At 43.8% G+C, this 14,721-nt stretch overlaps 1 protein-coding gene across 6 annotated transcripts in view; it reads left to right on the plus strand.

The window, feature by feature from the left end:
• Positions 1-14,721, plus strand: part of GARNL3 (GTPase activating Rap/RanGAP domain like 3) — a 564,903-nt gene that overhangs the window by 414,466 nt on the left and 135,716 nt on the right. For all 6 annotated transcript variants that reach the window (XM_033962150.1, XM_033962147.1, XM_033962149.1 and 3 more), the window contains one exon: positions 7,027-7,130. In XM_033962150.1, the coding sequence (XP_033818041.1) occupies positions 7,027-7,130 (104 nt within the window). The remainder of the gene's footprint in view (positions 1-7,026; positions 7,131-14,721) is intronic.

The raw sequence follows: 14,721 nt of genomic DNA on the forward strand, positions 1-14,721 counted from the left end.
CTTTATTCAATCCGTCACTTTTTATGGTTCCGAGTACTGTCACGGAAGATCACACATTAGCGTTCACTTGAGAATCTACATAATTACTCAAAGATTCTCAAGACTCCTGAAGCAGACCTGTTGACTGAAACATGTACACGTCGAGTCATTGAGTTATTGGATGAATAAAGTCATTTGAACCTTTGGATGAATAAAAGGACATATTTTTCATAAATTGTGGTCATCAATCTGATTAGGACAATTCCACTCCTTACTGTATGTATTTGAATTTGTGGATTTGTTTCCCCTGTTTTATTCTGTGTCCTCATTCTTCACATCAAGCTGGAATGTTTCAGGCCAGTGGAATGCCATGAACCATTAACTTGTCCTCTACTCTTATCCATCCACCCAGTGGTGTAACGAACATAAGAAACGCCTTCACCGGATCAGACCTTAGGTCCATCAAGTCTGGCGACCCGCACACACGGAGGCCAAGCTAGGTGCTCCCTGATGGAGACCTTGATTACCCGTATCCCTCAATGTGATTTGCAAGAAGGTATGCATCCAACGAGGGTGAGAGGCGCCCCTTCCCCCCTCATCTCCGCCCTCCCCCGCTCCTTCTCTGATCCCCCTGCCTTGCGCCTTGCCTTCCCCCGTGCCTTTAGTTGTTCACCGCAATGAGTATCAATTTCAATGTGCTCTTCGCGATCCTGGTGGCTCTTCCTCTGACATCACTTCCTACGCATGGCACACGGAAGTGACAGCAGGAGAGCTGAAGCAGTCGCTGGGAACACGTTGAAATTATTGCTCACAGCAGTGAATAGCTAGAGGCATGGGATAGGGAAGGGAGTGCGCACATTGTTAGGGGAGGAGTGGGAAGAAGCGCAAGGGGTGGAGAGGAGGTGGGGTGCTAGCACCCCAACCAATATGGTGCCCAGGGCAGACCCCCCCCCACACACACACCTTACATTGCCACTGACTATATACTTTTCTGTCCAGGATGCTCTTACGAATAAATTGTAACTTTGTTGAATAAGCACCAGCTTGGATCATTTTCTATCTTAAAAAATGTTAGCACTTCAGTTATTCTTGTACTCGCAGTGAAATGTAAGGGGATATTTATTTAACCGCCAATGTGCTTGCTACCTGTCAAAAAGAGCACCTTATTGCTAAGTCCTCTGATTTAAGACACCATCACTTATATAAATCTTATTTCAGCTGGTTTATGGGCCTTTTTGTATTATGTCTTTATTATCTGAAGTTGGCGCTGTCTGTGATAACAAGGACATAAAAAATGGCCTGCTGGGTCAGCCCAATGGCCCATCAAGGGGCCATTATCTTTTCTCTGACAGTGGCCATTCTAGATCACTTAGAACTATGGAGCAGAGTTTAATTCAAAAGCCTGTTCCCTGTTTCTCATTTCCAGAAATAAGAAGTGATAATCCACACTTCAGCCTGGCTAATAATGGACCTCATCTGCAGAAACTTATGTAAACCTTTCTCAGACCCAGATACACTATTAAATTACCATCCTCTGGCAACAAATTCCAAAGCTTAAGTCCTCTGTTTCAAAAACAGAAAATGAAGAATACATATTTATTTTTTAGGCCCACCTTAGTCTTATCCAGAACATGCCCAGATCACACCTCCTGGCATAATGCACGCATTAGATATATATATCCCAGCTTTGTAAAATCAAGATTTAAATGTTTATTCAATATAAGCATCTATATGCTAGTCTGTGCACATCTAAAGCCTGAATAAGGTCCATATATAAAATTATGTGTGATGGCAAGATTGCACGTACTTGTATGCAGATTTGGTGTAGGCATGTTCTGGAGTTTGGGTGCAGCATGGATGAAGTTAAGATTTACATGTGTACAGTACTTTATAAAACTCAAGCAATTGTGTATAATGTATGGCGTATAGTTACTCCAGCAAGGGCCGGTTTTAGACTTGCTGGGACCCAGGGCAGAAATTAAGGAGGGGATCCCTGATCCCCTCTCCTCTCTGCACCCTCTCCTCGATTTTCTCATCTCCCATTACTACCACACATAAAACAAATTTGAATGATTTCTTTACACACAAAACACAGATAGACTTTTACCAAATACAGAACAAGGTATCACAAATAAAAATTGAACTGGGAACTCCAAAAAATTAAACTCAGCAAGTATTACAACACTGGAGAAATAAAACCAGTTATGCACTTCTTTCTGTACCGAACGTACAGAGAGGCCCAGGTCTACCAAAAATTAGCCATCTCAATTGCTGTGGCTGGTGGGAATCTCAAAACCCTGCCAGGTGAAGACTACCTCCTCCAGTCTGGCAGCCAGTAATCTCCAAGCTGTGCAGCTAGCGGCAGTGTCTCTGAGCTGCTACCAGCTGCAGAACTGAAGAAAGAATTCTTCAGCTGGCAGGGCTTTGGGAAACCCACCAACTTAGGTATTCATAGTTTGCATTTGGTAGGAGGCATGGGGGCATGGTGGGAAGAAAATGTAGTACCCACCCACTTTGGGCTCACCCCCATCAGCTGTCTGTTATGCCACTGAACACAATAAAAATATTTGTGATCCACATATCCCAAAGCTAACATATCCAGGTAATACATTTAAAATAAAACACTTTTTTCCTATCTTTATTGTCTGTGCATTTTATTTTTCCATCATTTTGATCCCATTTTGCCTCTTCTGCTTTCCTGTGTCTTCTGATAGTTAAGAACATAAGAACAGTGATTGCTGTCCATATGTCTTCTCCTCTCTCCTGCCTTGCTTCACTCCGTCACTACTATCTTTGATATATTGTACCAATCTTTCCTGTTTAGCTCTTCAAGCCTTTTTTTTTTTTACTTTTCTGCCTCTCTGACCACTCAAATTTCACCCTTGTCCGTTTGACTTTTCAGCTACTTACCAACTTTCATTCTCCCTTTATCATGCTCTAGAGTCTAGCTCTCCTATTTCCCATCTCGTGCCTTCTCCAGCCTCCTATTTTCTTAGCATTTCTCTCCTCCTTTCTTCCCCTCAGATCTGGTATCTGTCTCCTTCACCCTTTCCTTCCCCCAGAGCTAGTATCTGTCTCCTCCCCCTCCCCTCATACTCTGGCATTTCTCTCTCCTCTTCTTTTGCTTCCCTGGTCTTTCTTATCAATTTATTCTCTGCCTCTCTCTAGATTAAATTCTTTCTTATTATCCAGTCCTCAATTTCCCTCTTTTCATTGTGTCTACCTACAGCTTGCCACCTCTTTCCCTCACCCCTTCCAGTATCGCACTAACTCTATCCTTTTTCCCCAATCTAGCATGTGCCTTTTTTTCTTTATCCCCACCTTCCATTCAGTATGTGCCCTCTCTCTCCTCCCCACTTCATCCAGCATCTGCTCCCCTCTCTCTCTCCACTTCCATTCAGCATTTGTTCTCCTCTCTCTCCTCACCACTTCCATTCAGCATTTGTTCTCCTCTCTCTCTTCACCATTTCCATTCAGAGTTTGACCCCCCTCTCTCCTTCCCACTTCCATCCAGTGTCTGTACCCCTCTTTCTCCATACAATAAACCTAAAGCACACCTCAACCTCTTCTTATTTTCAAACTCAGTTTTCTCCCTCAGAGGGGCTGGAACACGGCAGCCATTCTTACTAGTTGCACGTAACTGCCCCCGAAGCTGCTCCTCTGATGCAACTTCCTATTTCTGCCCAGGTGAATCACATTAGAGGAGAAGCTTTAGGGGCAGCCGCGTGCCACTAGTGAGTAAGCCTACCACATCAGAACCCCTTTGAGAGAGAAAACATTGAGTTTGAAAAGTTTCGCAAAGGTGAGGGGAAGGGAGGGAGATGGCCCAACAAGGGGAAGAGATGTCCAGACTGTGTGGCCCCCTGGAACTGTGGAGTCCAGGGCAGTTGCCCTGTTTGTGCTACCCTAACACTGGCCCTAATTTCAGTTCCCAGACAGGCATAAATGTGTGTAGGTGTATTTTGCCAGCAATTTCTTCAAGATTTCTGCTAGTATTTTATAAAGACACAGAGGCTTCTAAGTGTTTTTTTTTAATAGAGTAAAATTAGATGCATTTTAACCTCTGGATCTAGTGACTTTTTACGAAAGTACACCCTCAAAATGCTGTTGTACATACTCAGATCCTGATAAAATTATGTTCAAAATCCACTGATGCGGAGTCGTAGCTACCAATGAGTAAGCCCAGTAAAATGTCCAAGGTCACCCAGTGGTAGGGACTGCCTGCTACCCTCTGCTCATGAGCCTGCTGTAAGTCATCTATCTGGCTCAATTCCTCTACTTCATCCCACCCTCCAGGGTCCATTGTCGGGTATCATTCTCTCCCTTTCGGTCACACCCCATGTGCATTCGGGTCCTCATCACCCTATAGCTCTTCCCCCCCCCCTCCCCAGCAATCTTTAGAGGCAGTGAGGTGAACAGGCTACCTGTGGCCAGCCCTGCCAGGGCCTCTCCTCTGCCACATCCTGCCTCCTGTGATGTAATTTTCTTTGGGCAAACGCAACAAAGAAAAGGCCCAAGTGGGTCCAGCCACAGACAGCCTGTTTACTTTGCTGCTTCTGTTCATCACCCACCGAGACTGGAGGACCATCAGAGGGAAAGGGCTACAGGTTATATGGACCCACACAGAAGAGCCTGCAGAGAGACACTGGACCTGCAAGGGGGGGGGGTGTATGAAAGTGACATGAGGGACCGATTAGGAGGCAGAAGAATGAAAAGGTGCTTGACCCTTAGGGGGCAGCAGATTCTGGAACTGCATGAGGGGACAGACAGAGAACCCCTTTGATAAGGAATGGAAAGGAGAAGTGCTGGACCCATGGGTAAGTAGAGGGAAGACAAAAAGAGAGAGGCCTGTACCAAAAAGGGAAGGAAGCTAGGCGGCAAAAAGCTGGACATAGGAGAGGCAGAGGGAGCTGAAGGAAGAGAGAGAGAAACCAAAATCAACCAAACCAAAATGGGGGAGCAAGGAGGAAATAGATATCAGACTGGAGGGAAGAGTCATAGAGGGAGAAATGTTGGCCCTGGTTTGGAGGACAGGAATGGCAGGAGAGAGGAAGAGATACTGTCCCTGTGGTAAAGTGAGTAAAGATGCAGGAGGAAAGGAAGAGAGTGGAGAAGCTATACATGGGAGGAACAGAAACCCATAGAAGTTAGGCATATAGGGAGCATAGGGACAGGGGCACAGAGGAGCATTGCTAGACATAGGAGGAAAGTAGGAACACAGCACCAGAATGTAGATGCTGGATAGGACAGATAAGTGATATGGAGAGATGAAATATCAAAAGGACAGAAGACCCTGTAAAGAAAGTTAAGAAAAAATAGAAAAGCAGAAAAGAGACACTGAGATAAGAGCAATATTCAGACAACAAAGGTAGACAATTTTTTTTTTTCTAAATTTATTAATTGTAATATGTCAGCTTTGGGAAGTATGCATCTGTGATAACTTGAATTTTGGTTTCTATTTCTATTATTATGATAGTTTTTCTGTTAGATCTGGAATGTGTTTGTTTTTCTAGGTTTGTTTACTGGAGCTCTGATGGGTTCCCACTCTTCCACCCAGGGCCCATTCTTTCCTATCTATGCCCATTCTTTCCTATCTGATCTCTTTATTGGCCATGTTACGGCCACACCATACAATTAGAATGTTTTGATAGAAACCAAGAATTATTTTTAAGAAAAGCCTACTAGGGAAGTAATCTATGCAATAACACAACTTACACACTCTACAAGGGACTCAAATCAATAACCGTTCTTCCCAAGGTAGCATATATTCAACTACCCTGATATGCCCTCATGCATAAATATTTAAGTCACTTTTCTTAAGGATCCTCAGCGGCACCACTTGGGGCTCAATACCATCTCATTGCCCCAAGCTTTACGTGTCAAATCTTCATCGGGTCCTATCTTAACTTAATTCTATCACTTTTTATATTTTTTGTACTTTTGTTTTTATAGTTTTATATATATTTATTTAAATTTTTTAAAAAGCTATACTTAGCTTTTGTCTTGTGGTCTCTGGCCAAGGGATTGTCATACTGATATGTTTCGCTATGAACTAGCTTTATCAAGGATAATCCCCTAGGCCGGGAAACAACAAAAGTTCGCATTAAAAGATATAAATTATTATAGCTCTCTAAGTGCCCCATATTCATTTACATAAGTCACAAAAACAGCCTTCCATTTCTTACCATGCATTAAATCGCCAGCAAACACGACCACTCTGCGTATAGAGATGGCGGCGGCGTTCATTACAGGAGTTAAATAGAGCCGAACCCGAGTACACTGTACACCCGCGATTACGTGGCAACAGCGTCACGGGCCGGCATGCCGGTTTTAAAGAGATAGTAACACTTTTTTTACTGGAACCGTGTATTCTACATTGTAACAAGAGCCCGCCACCCAGCTAAGCTAGATCAGGGAACCCCACTCTAATTCAGCATTTAAACCAAAAGGCATCACAGTATTTAAGAAATATATCCATCTCTGCTCCTTATAGTTTAGCGATTCATCATTATGATAAAGCTAGTTCATAGCGAAACATGTCGGTATGACAATCCCTTGGCCAGAGACCACATGACAAAAGCTAAGTATAGCTTTTTAAAAAATTTAAATAAATATATATAAAACTATAAAAACAAAAGTACAAAGAGTATAAAAAGTGATAGAATTAAGTTAAGATAGGACCCGATGAAGATTTGACACGTAAAGCTTGGGGCAATGAGATGGTATTGAGCCCCAAGTGGTGCCGCTGAGGATCCTTAAGAACAGTGACTTAAATATTTATGCATGAGGGCATATCAGGGTAGTTGAATATATGCTACCTTGGGAAGAACGGTACTAGGGAAGTAAGGCATGTTTTGACATTTTTAAGGCGAAGAGCATGATTTTCCATCTGTTTCTCTTGCTTTCCTTCCATATTAGATTTACAATTATTCTATGAAGTGATATTTGTAGATCCAAAGACATCCACGACTGAAGAGAGCCATGTAGTGAAAATACAGATTTCTTCCGTGTACCTGATGGAATACGTGTATTTTTCTTCCCTTACAGATGAAACAACGGGAATACATTCTGTATATACAGTCTACCAGGGACACGAGATTATGTTTCATGTTTCCACCATGTTGCCATACTCTAAAGAAAACAAGCAACAAGTATGTTTTACCTATTGAATAGTCTATGCCATACTTTAAATACTGCACAGCCCTGGGATGCTGAAAATAATTATTTGTGCCATAAATTTGAACTTGTGCATAAGCATGATATCCTGGCTCAAGTGACTTGTAATACAGCATTACAATACTGAATTTCAGGTGGATTCTTGATTGGTTCCCAGTATGGCCCCAATATTTGGATGTGATTTTGTATGAAGAATATATATATTTGTGAGTAGTGATATATTGGAAAAGGTTCCTGGGGGGCCATCTGGAGTTCTTAAAATATTTTATGAAAATAAAATATGTCCTACAAGTGGAAAAGAGCAGATACAAAATGGGACAAATTGGATCCTTTCTGTTTACTATGCTACTCTACCTTCATAGATAAGGAAGGAACTGCATGTATGAGATCTCCTCAGCCCCTTTCTTTCTCCAGACAAAGGATGAATTAGGGAATTCAGAAAACACCCAATAATATGTAGGGTACAAAATAGCAGTCCAGATGTAGTGGATATTTTCTATTTTTTAAATCTTTATTAATTTTCAAATGTTAACAGTGCCATACAATAAATTTAAACATAAACACTAAACAGAACGCTCTTTAAATACATAAATAATTCAAAAAACAATCATTTTCACACCCCCTCCTCCCCATAATTAATAAAAGAAGTACATATTTAATTTCAATAATATAGATAATTAAGTATAGCAAACAATAATACATTCCTCTCCCCCCACCCACCCACCCTGGATGTGTAAGGAAGTCAAATAAAAGGAAAGGTACATGACAATTATTGTGACTCAATAAATGCAGTCAATGGTCTCCATACCATTTTAAATGTGTTACTATATCCCAGTACAGTTTTATAAGGCAGAAAATATCTGTTATACTAAGGTTAATTACAAAAGTCAAAAATAAGAGACCTTAGATATAAATACAGTTTATCCCGTTTAGGACCTCAGCGGTGCTAACTGTGAGAGAGTTTCATTCACAGATTACAAGCACAGAAGTCTTCAGCGGTCATAATTTTTTTATATTTTTTTTCTATACATTTTGATTATAGTACTTCATTTAATAAATAGATTTTTGAAAAAAGTACTCATCTCTTTGTTAAAGAAGAACCCCTGCTATGCTTCTTTAACAAAGAGATGAGTACTTTTTTCAAAAATCTATTTATTAAATGAAGTACTATAATCGAAATTTATAGGAAGAAAAAAAAATATAAAAAAATTATGACCGATGAAGACTTCTGTGCTTGTAATCTGTGAATGAAACTCTCTCACAGTTAGCACCGCTGAGGTCCTAAACGGGATAAACTGTATTTATATCTAAGGTCTCTTATTTTTTACTATATCCCAAACATTATGCATTCATTCTTTCATACTTGTAACTGGAACATAAGTTTGCCCATCAAAAAGTGTAATTCAGTCGATCATAACTCTTCCAGTTACATGTAATCATCTGGATCACTATTCCCGTCATTATTAAGAAAAGCCGGCTTTTATGTCGATCCAAAGAAGGTTTAACATGTAATAAAGTACCACAAATTATAGCTTCATAAGTTAACGGTATCGATGACCCAACTACAACATTAATTTGTCCCCATATCGACTTCCAAAAATTAAGTATCAATGGACAATAGAATAACAAATGATCCAAAGTCCCTACGTTAACATGACAGTACCAGCATCTATTAGATTTAGAACCGTCAACTTTTGCAAATGAACTGAGGGTCCAAGAAATCCTATGCAACAAGAAAAACCAAGTTTGTCTTATAGATGCTGACGCTGTACATTTCAACCTCCAAGTCCAAATTCGTGGCCATTGAAATGCAGAAATATACTGTTTTATCTCGATGCTCCAAATGTCTCTTAAGACTATTTTTTGATAGGTATATTTATCTTTGCTAGTGGTAATAGGCTTTGATACTTTTTACTGGACTAATGTGAAAATAATCTTCATGAATTTTTGAGTTTACCTTGAGCATCAATTGGAACATTTGTTAATATGCATTCAGGCCCTCTTTTACTAAGCCACGATAGAAGTTTCTACTGCAGTCCGGAGCATTAAATAATCCGACGCTCATAGGGTTTAAGAAAGGTTTGGACAAGTTCTTAGTTGAAAAGTCCATAACGTGCTATTGAGACAGACATGGGTGAAGACACTTCTTGCCCTGGATCGGTAGCATGGAAGGTTGCTACTATTTGGATTTCTTCCAGGTACTATGGTCTGGATTAGCCACAGTTGGAAACAGGAAACTGGACTAGATGGACCTTTGGTCTGATCAGTATATTTTTGTATCTAGAGCAATGGAGGGTTAAGTGACTCGCTCAGAGTCACAAGAAGCTGCAGTGGAAATTGAACCAAGTTTCCCAGACTCTCAGGCCACTGCACTAAGGGCCTGATTCTCTAAAAGTGCGTCCCGATTTTAGGCAGCTGTAGGCGTCCTACAGCTGTCTAATCAGCCAATCGGGATGCACGTTTAAAAAAAAAAAAAAAATGCTCCCCAGGCAGGCTGCCTATATTGAAGGTGAGGCCCGCAACACACCTAGGCCCTGATTCTGTATAGGACGCCCAGGAGAGGCGTCCTATTCAGAATCGGCCTAAACTAAACCCCGATTCTGTAACCGGCGTCCATGTTACAGACGCGGGTTAGAGAATCGGGTTAGATTAGACACGGCCCGCTACACTTATCGCGGCAAGGGATCTCTCTGCCGCTATAAGTATAGCGGGCCGTGGCCCCCTGACCGATCGCTGGCAGGAGGGTGCCCGAAGACGCACCCCCCCGACACTACCGACCGCCCCCCCGACATTACCGATCTCCCCCCCCCTGACAATATAGATAGCTGGCAGGAGGGTGCCCAATCCCTCCTGCCCGAAGACGCACACTCCCGACACTACCGACCGCCCCACCCCCGACACTACCGACCGCCCCCACCGACATTACCGATCTCCCCCCCCCCCCGACAATATCGGTCGCTGGCAGGAGGGTGCCCAATCCCTCCTGCCCGAAGATGCACACCCCCCCCGGCGCTAACAACCCCCACTCCACCAAACCTGTTCTTACAGATGGGTCTTGCATGTCAAGCAAGCAGGCACGCCTCGTCGAAATGAGGCGGGCCCACCCCTTCCTGGCCCATTCCGCCGAAGCCTAAGGCCTGATTGACCCAGGCTCTAGAAGCCTGGGCCAATCAGACCTTAGGCATAGCGGGTCCGCCCATCCCTACTAAGTCTAAGGTCTGATTGGCCAATCAGGCCTTAGATTAAGTGGGGATGGGCGGACCCGCTATGCCTAAGGCCTGATTGGTCCAGGCTTCTAAAGCCTGGGCCAATCAGGCCTTAGTCTTCGGCGGGATGGGCCGGGAAGGGGCGGGCCCGCCTCATTTTGACGAGGCGTGCCTGCTTGCTTGACATGCAAGACCCATCTGTAAGAACAGGTTTGGTGGAGTGGGGGTTGTTAGCGCCGGGGGGGGTGTGCATCTTCGGGCAGGAGGGATTGGGCACCCTCCTGCCAGCGACCGATATTGTCGGGGGGGGGGGAGATCGGTAATGTCGGGGGGGGGGGGCGGTCGGTAGTGTCCGGGGTGGGGCGGTCGGTAGTGTCAGGAGGGTGCGTCTTCGGGCAGGAGGGATTGGGCACCCTCCTCCCAGCGATCGGACAGGCCGCGGCTCGCTATACTTATAGCGGCAGAGAGATCCCTTGCTGCGATATGTATAGCGGCCGCGTCTACTTACAATGTAGACCAGCATTTTGCTGGCCTACATTTTAAGCTTCTCATCTACTAGGGAGACGCGTAGGGCCGCCTAGGTTCAGCCTAAGGCCCGCCTAAGGCCCTTAGACGAGCTTAGGCATCTTGCGCGTCTCCCTAGGCTCCCAGAGACGCCTTCAGGCCTGCCTGGGGAGCATTTTTTTTAAAAAAACGTGCATCCCGATTGGCTGATTAGACAGCTGTAGGACGCCTACAGCTGCCTAAAATCGGGACGCACTTTTAGAGAATCAGGCCCTAACTGTTAGGCTGCTCCCACATGTGAGAAAAAAAAATAACGTTAGCAAAATGAATAAGTAAAATAAGCCAAAAAAAATGCTGGAAAATTAGGGGAAAAAGTAAAACAAAATGAACACAGAAACGTTTTAGCCTTTGCAAGCTCTATTATCCTTTGTAGTAACTTTGCTTGACTAAATTCATATTGCACCTTAATTATGTTACATGTTGTTGAGGCCTTAGACTAGCTGTCATTATCAGCCGGGGCAATGAAATATCTTCTTGTGTAGAAGGGCCAAAGATACCAAGCTCTATTCCTGTCCTCCATTTCCCTGGTTGCTAATGCTGCACAGATCAAAAAATTGATAGGATCATGGACCCTGTGTCCCACCCTATTCTTCTGCCTATCAAGTTTCAAGTTTATTCATGTATTTGATTAAACGCTTATCCTAAGATACTAAGCGTTGTACAATAATAATTAAAACATTTACAGGGGTACAAAAGACAGACAATTTTTTAACGTACTTAATTATAAAAACCATGGAGGTACAATAGGAAAGGGGGGAGAACTACAATATTTATCAAGAAAAGGTACATAAAAGGGAAGTACATTAAGACGGGGAAAGGTTAAAAGTTGCTGGACTTGAATCATATTGTCAGTTAAAGGCATCTTTAAAAAGAAAACATTTTAAACTACTTTTAAACTTCTGTAAATTGTGTTCGGATCTTATATATATGAATGTATCAGACTACAACTCAAAATGATAAATTAGACTATTCTGTTTTATAAACACATGAATCTGTTTGTTAGGTGATCAAATCCATGCTCATGAACTGTTTGCAGAAGGATAAGAACATAAGAATTGCTGCTGCTGGGTCAGACCAGTGGTCCATCGTGCCCAGCAGTCCGCTCACGCTGCGGCCCTCTGGTCAAAGACCAGCGCCCTAACTGAGACTAGCCCTATCTGTGTACATTCCGGTTCAGCAGGAACTTGTCTAACTTTGTCTTGAATCCCTGAAGGGTGTTTTCCCCTACAACAGTCTCCGAAAGAACATTCGAGTTTTCTACCACTCTCTGGGTGAAGAAGAACTTCCTTATGTTTGTATGGAATCTATCCCCTTTCAATTTTAAGGAGTGCCCTCTCGTTCTCCCTACCTTGGAGAGGGTGAACCTGTCCTTATCTACTAAGTCTACTCCCTTCAATACCTTGAATGTTTCGATCATGTCCCATCTCAATCTCCTCTGCTCAAGAGAGAAGAGGCCCAGTTTCTCTAATCTTTCGCTATATGGCAACTCCTCCAGCCCCTTAACCATCATAGTCTCTCTTCTCTGGACTCTTTTGAGTAGTAACATGTCCTTCTTCATGTACAGTGACCAGTGCTGGACTCAGTACTCCAGGTGAGGGCGCACCATGGCCCGGTACAGCGGCATGATAACCTTCTCCGATCTGTTCATGATCCCCTTCTTTATCATTCCTAGCATTCTGTTCGCCCTTTTCACCGCCGCCGCACATTGCATAGACGGCTTCATCGACTTATCGATCAGAACTCCCAAGTCTCTTTCACCAGTGAAGAACAGTGCCATTTTCACTTTTCCCTTCTGCAATCAAGCTGAGAAGTTGTGTTCTAATTTGCTCTATTCGGTTTTTATTATTTTTGAGTATTTTTCTTCCATTACAGGAAGCTTTGGTGTCAAGAGGACCCCATTTTTGGGACTACTCTGCCTGGGAGAAGATGCAGACTTCACAAGGGCAGGCTGCAGCTCGCAAGGCAACCCCCAGGTGTACCTGTTGAGCCAGCATGCTTTGTGCATCTTTGAGGCTTGGAGTCCATTCCCCTTCGAGCCAACTGCATTTTAATCTCCACCCATTGTGCCGTGAGGATCTGTGGGGTGGAGTACTTAGTCAGCGTTTATCTGACTGGCAGCCCAAAGATTTCCAGTTGTGAACTGTTTCCTACAAGGATTTGAGGCAGAAAGTCCCCTCCCCCCCCCCCCCCATTCAGTCAGGCTGCAGCAAAGCTGACACAGGCAGGCACCAGCAAAGTACAATGAGTATAGCCCATTATCCTCTATGGGGAAAATTGGGAGGGAGGGAGGGGGTGTGTGAAAAAGTTAATTTTTAGGGTTTTTGGAGCCATAGCTAGGGTCCCCCTCCTCCAAAACTCCTTTTCCTGAATTTTTATGACCTTCAGGAGAGCCCATAAGGGCTGTTTTTGATGCAAAATCGCAGGCAGCGGCCATCTTGGATTTTAAACTATCTCTTTTTTTTCTAAAGCCTCTGTCTGCCTCATAACCCTTCGATTTGACTCAATATTGACTGGAATGGACTCCTCAGGCTGTTCTGCCCTTAGTGCATGTAATTTAGTTTATGTAACTTAGTTTTGTGCTGGATGGTTGGCTGAGGAGCATCCATGTTACGCATGCCAGGGGGCATGAGAAGGAGGGACATGAACATTGGGCTTAGCCTTCTCTGAATTCTCAAGGGATGGGGAACTGGAGGGGGGTCCAAGTGGCAGGGCAAAAATCCCTCCCAGAGACTTCAAACAGTGAAGGCACAAAATGCAAGTGCGTGGACGCTGCGGAGACCAAGTGAAGCCAGTCTGAGGTACTGCAGGGGTTTATGGGGCCACCCATGTAATGATTTACTCCAGAGTTTATGAATCTTCTGTGGAAATCTTGTCTGAGTGACAGGTTTGGGATGCACTGTAGTATCTCACTCCCTAGCAAGGGGGGCGTGATGATAAAAGATGCACAAGTTCATAAGGTGGATGTGGTTCCTAAGAGGAAGTGCTGGCTTTGGGGATCAAAGCTGCAGCGGCAGCCTTATTTGTGGCACATACCTGCCATACCAGGTTAAAGAGGAATCTCACTGAAGAGGAGGACTTCTGCCCCCAGCTGATGCTGGAGGGGGTTGATTATGTGGCAGATGGTCCATATAACATCATCAGAGTCATGAATAAGGGTTCAGCGCATTCCGTTTCAGCCCACAGGATGCTCTGGATCAGGCAGTGAGTAGGTGATTTAGCCTCCAAAGCCACTCTAAGCAAACTGTCCTTCAAAGGGCAGATGCTATTTGGTAAAGGCTTAGATGATCTTATGGCCAGCATGGTGGATCGTCGTCCTAAATCTACAGCCGAAGAGATGAACCAGGAAGCACAGGGTTGGACGAGTTGGCCCAACCTTGATTATGTGGATGCCCCACCTACCTTGGCCCATGGTGGGCGGGGCATCTGCATGATCATGAATCACCCAAGACTTGTGATCATGGTAGCTCCAGGTTGGTCTCGCTGGCCTTGGTTTGTGAATCTAGTGCATCTCCAACGAGACAGATGCATCAAACTACCAGTGCACACAGGGCTCCTCACTCAGGGACCAATTTCCATAGAGAACCCAGATTGCTTTTGTCTTATAGCATGGCTGTTGAGCACACGGCCTTAATCCATAAGGATTATTCAGAATTAGTCATTTCAGTACTTCCTCAAGCAAAAAAGCCATCAACGTTTGCGGCTTATGCTAAAGCCTGGAAGGTTTTCTAGCTCTGGTGTGCCAAAGATCAGGTAGAATCTTTCGAGGTGCCAATTCCTGTGATCCTAGTGTTTCTGC

This window comes from Geotrypetes seraphini, chromosome 10 (genome assembly GCF_902459505.1).
Source record: "Geotrypetes seraphini chromosome 10, aGeoSer1.1, whole genome shotgun sequence".
In the NCBI taxonomy this organism is placed as follows: Eukaryota; Metazoa; Chordata; class Amphibia; order Gymnophiona; family Dermophiidae; genus Geotrypetes; species Geotrypetes seraphini.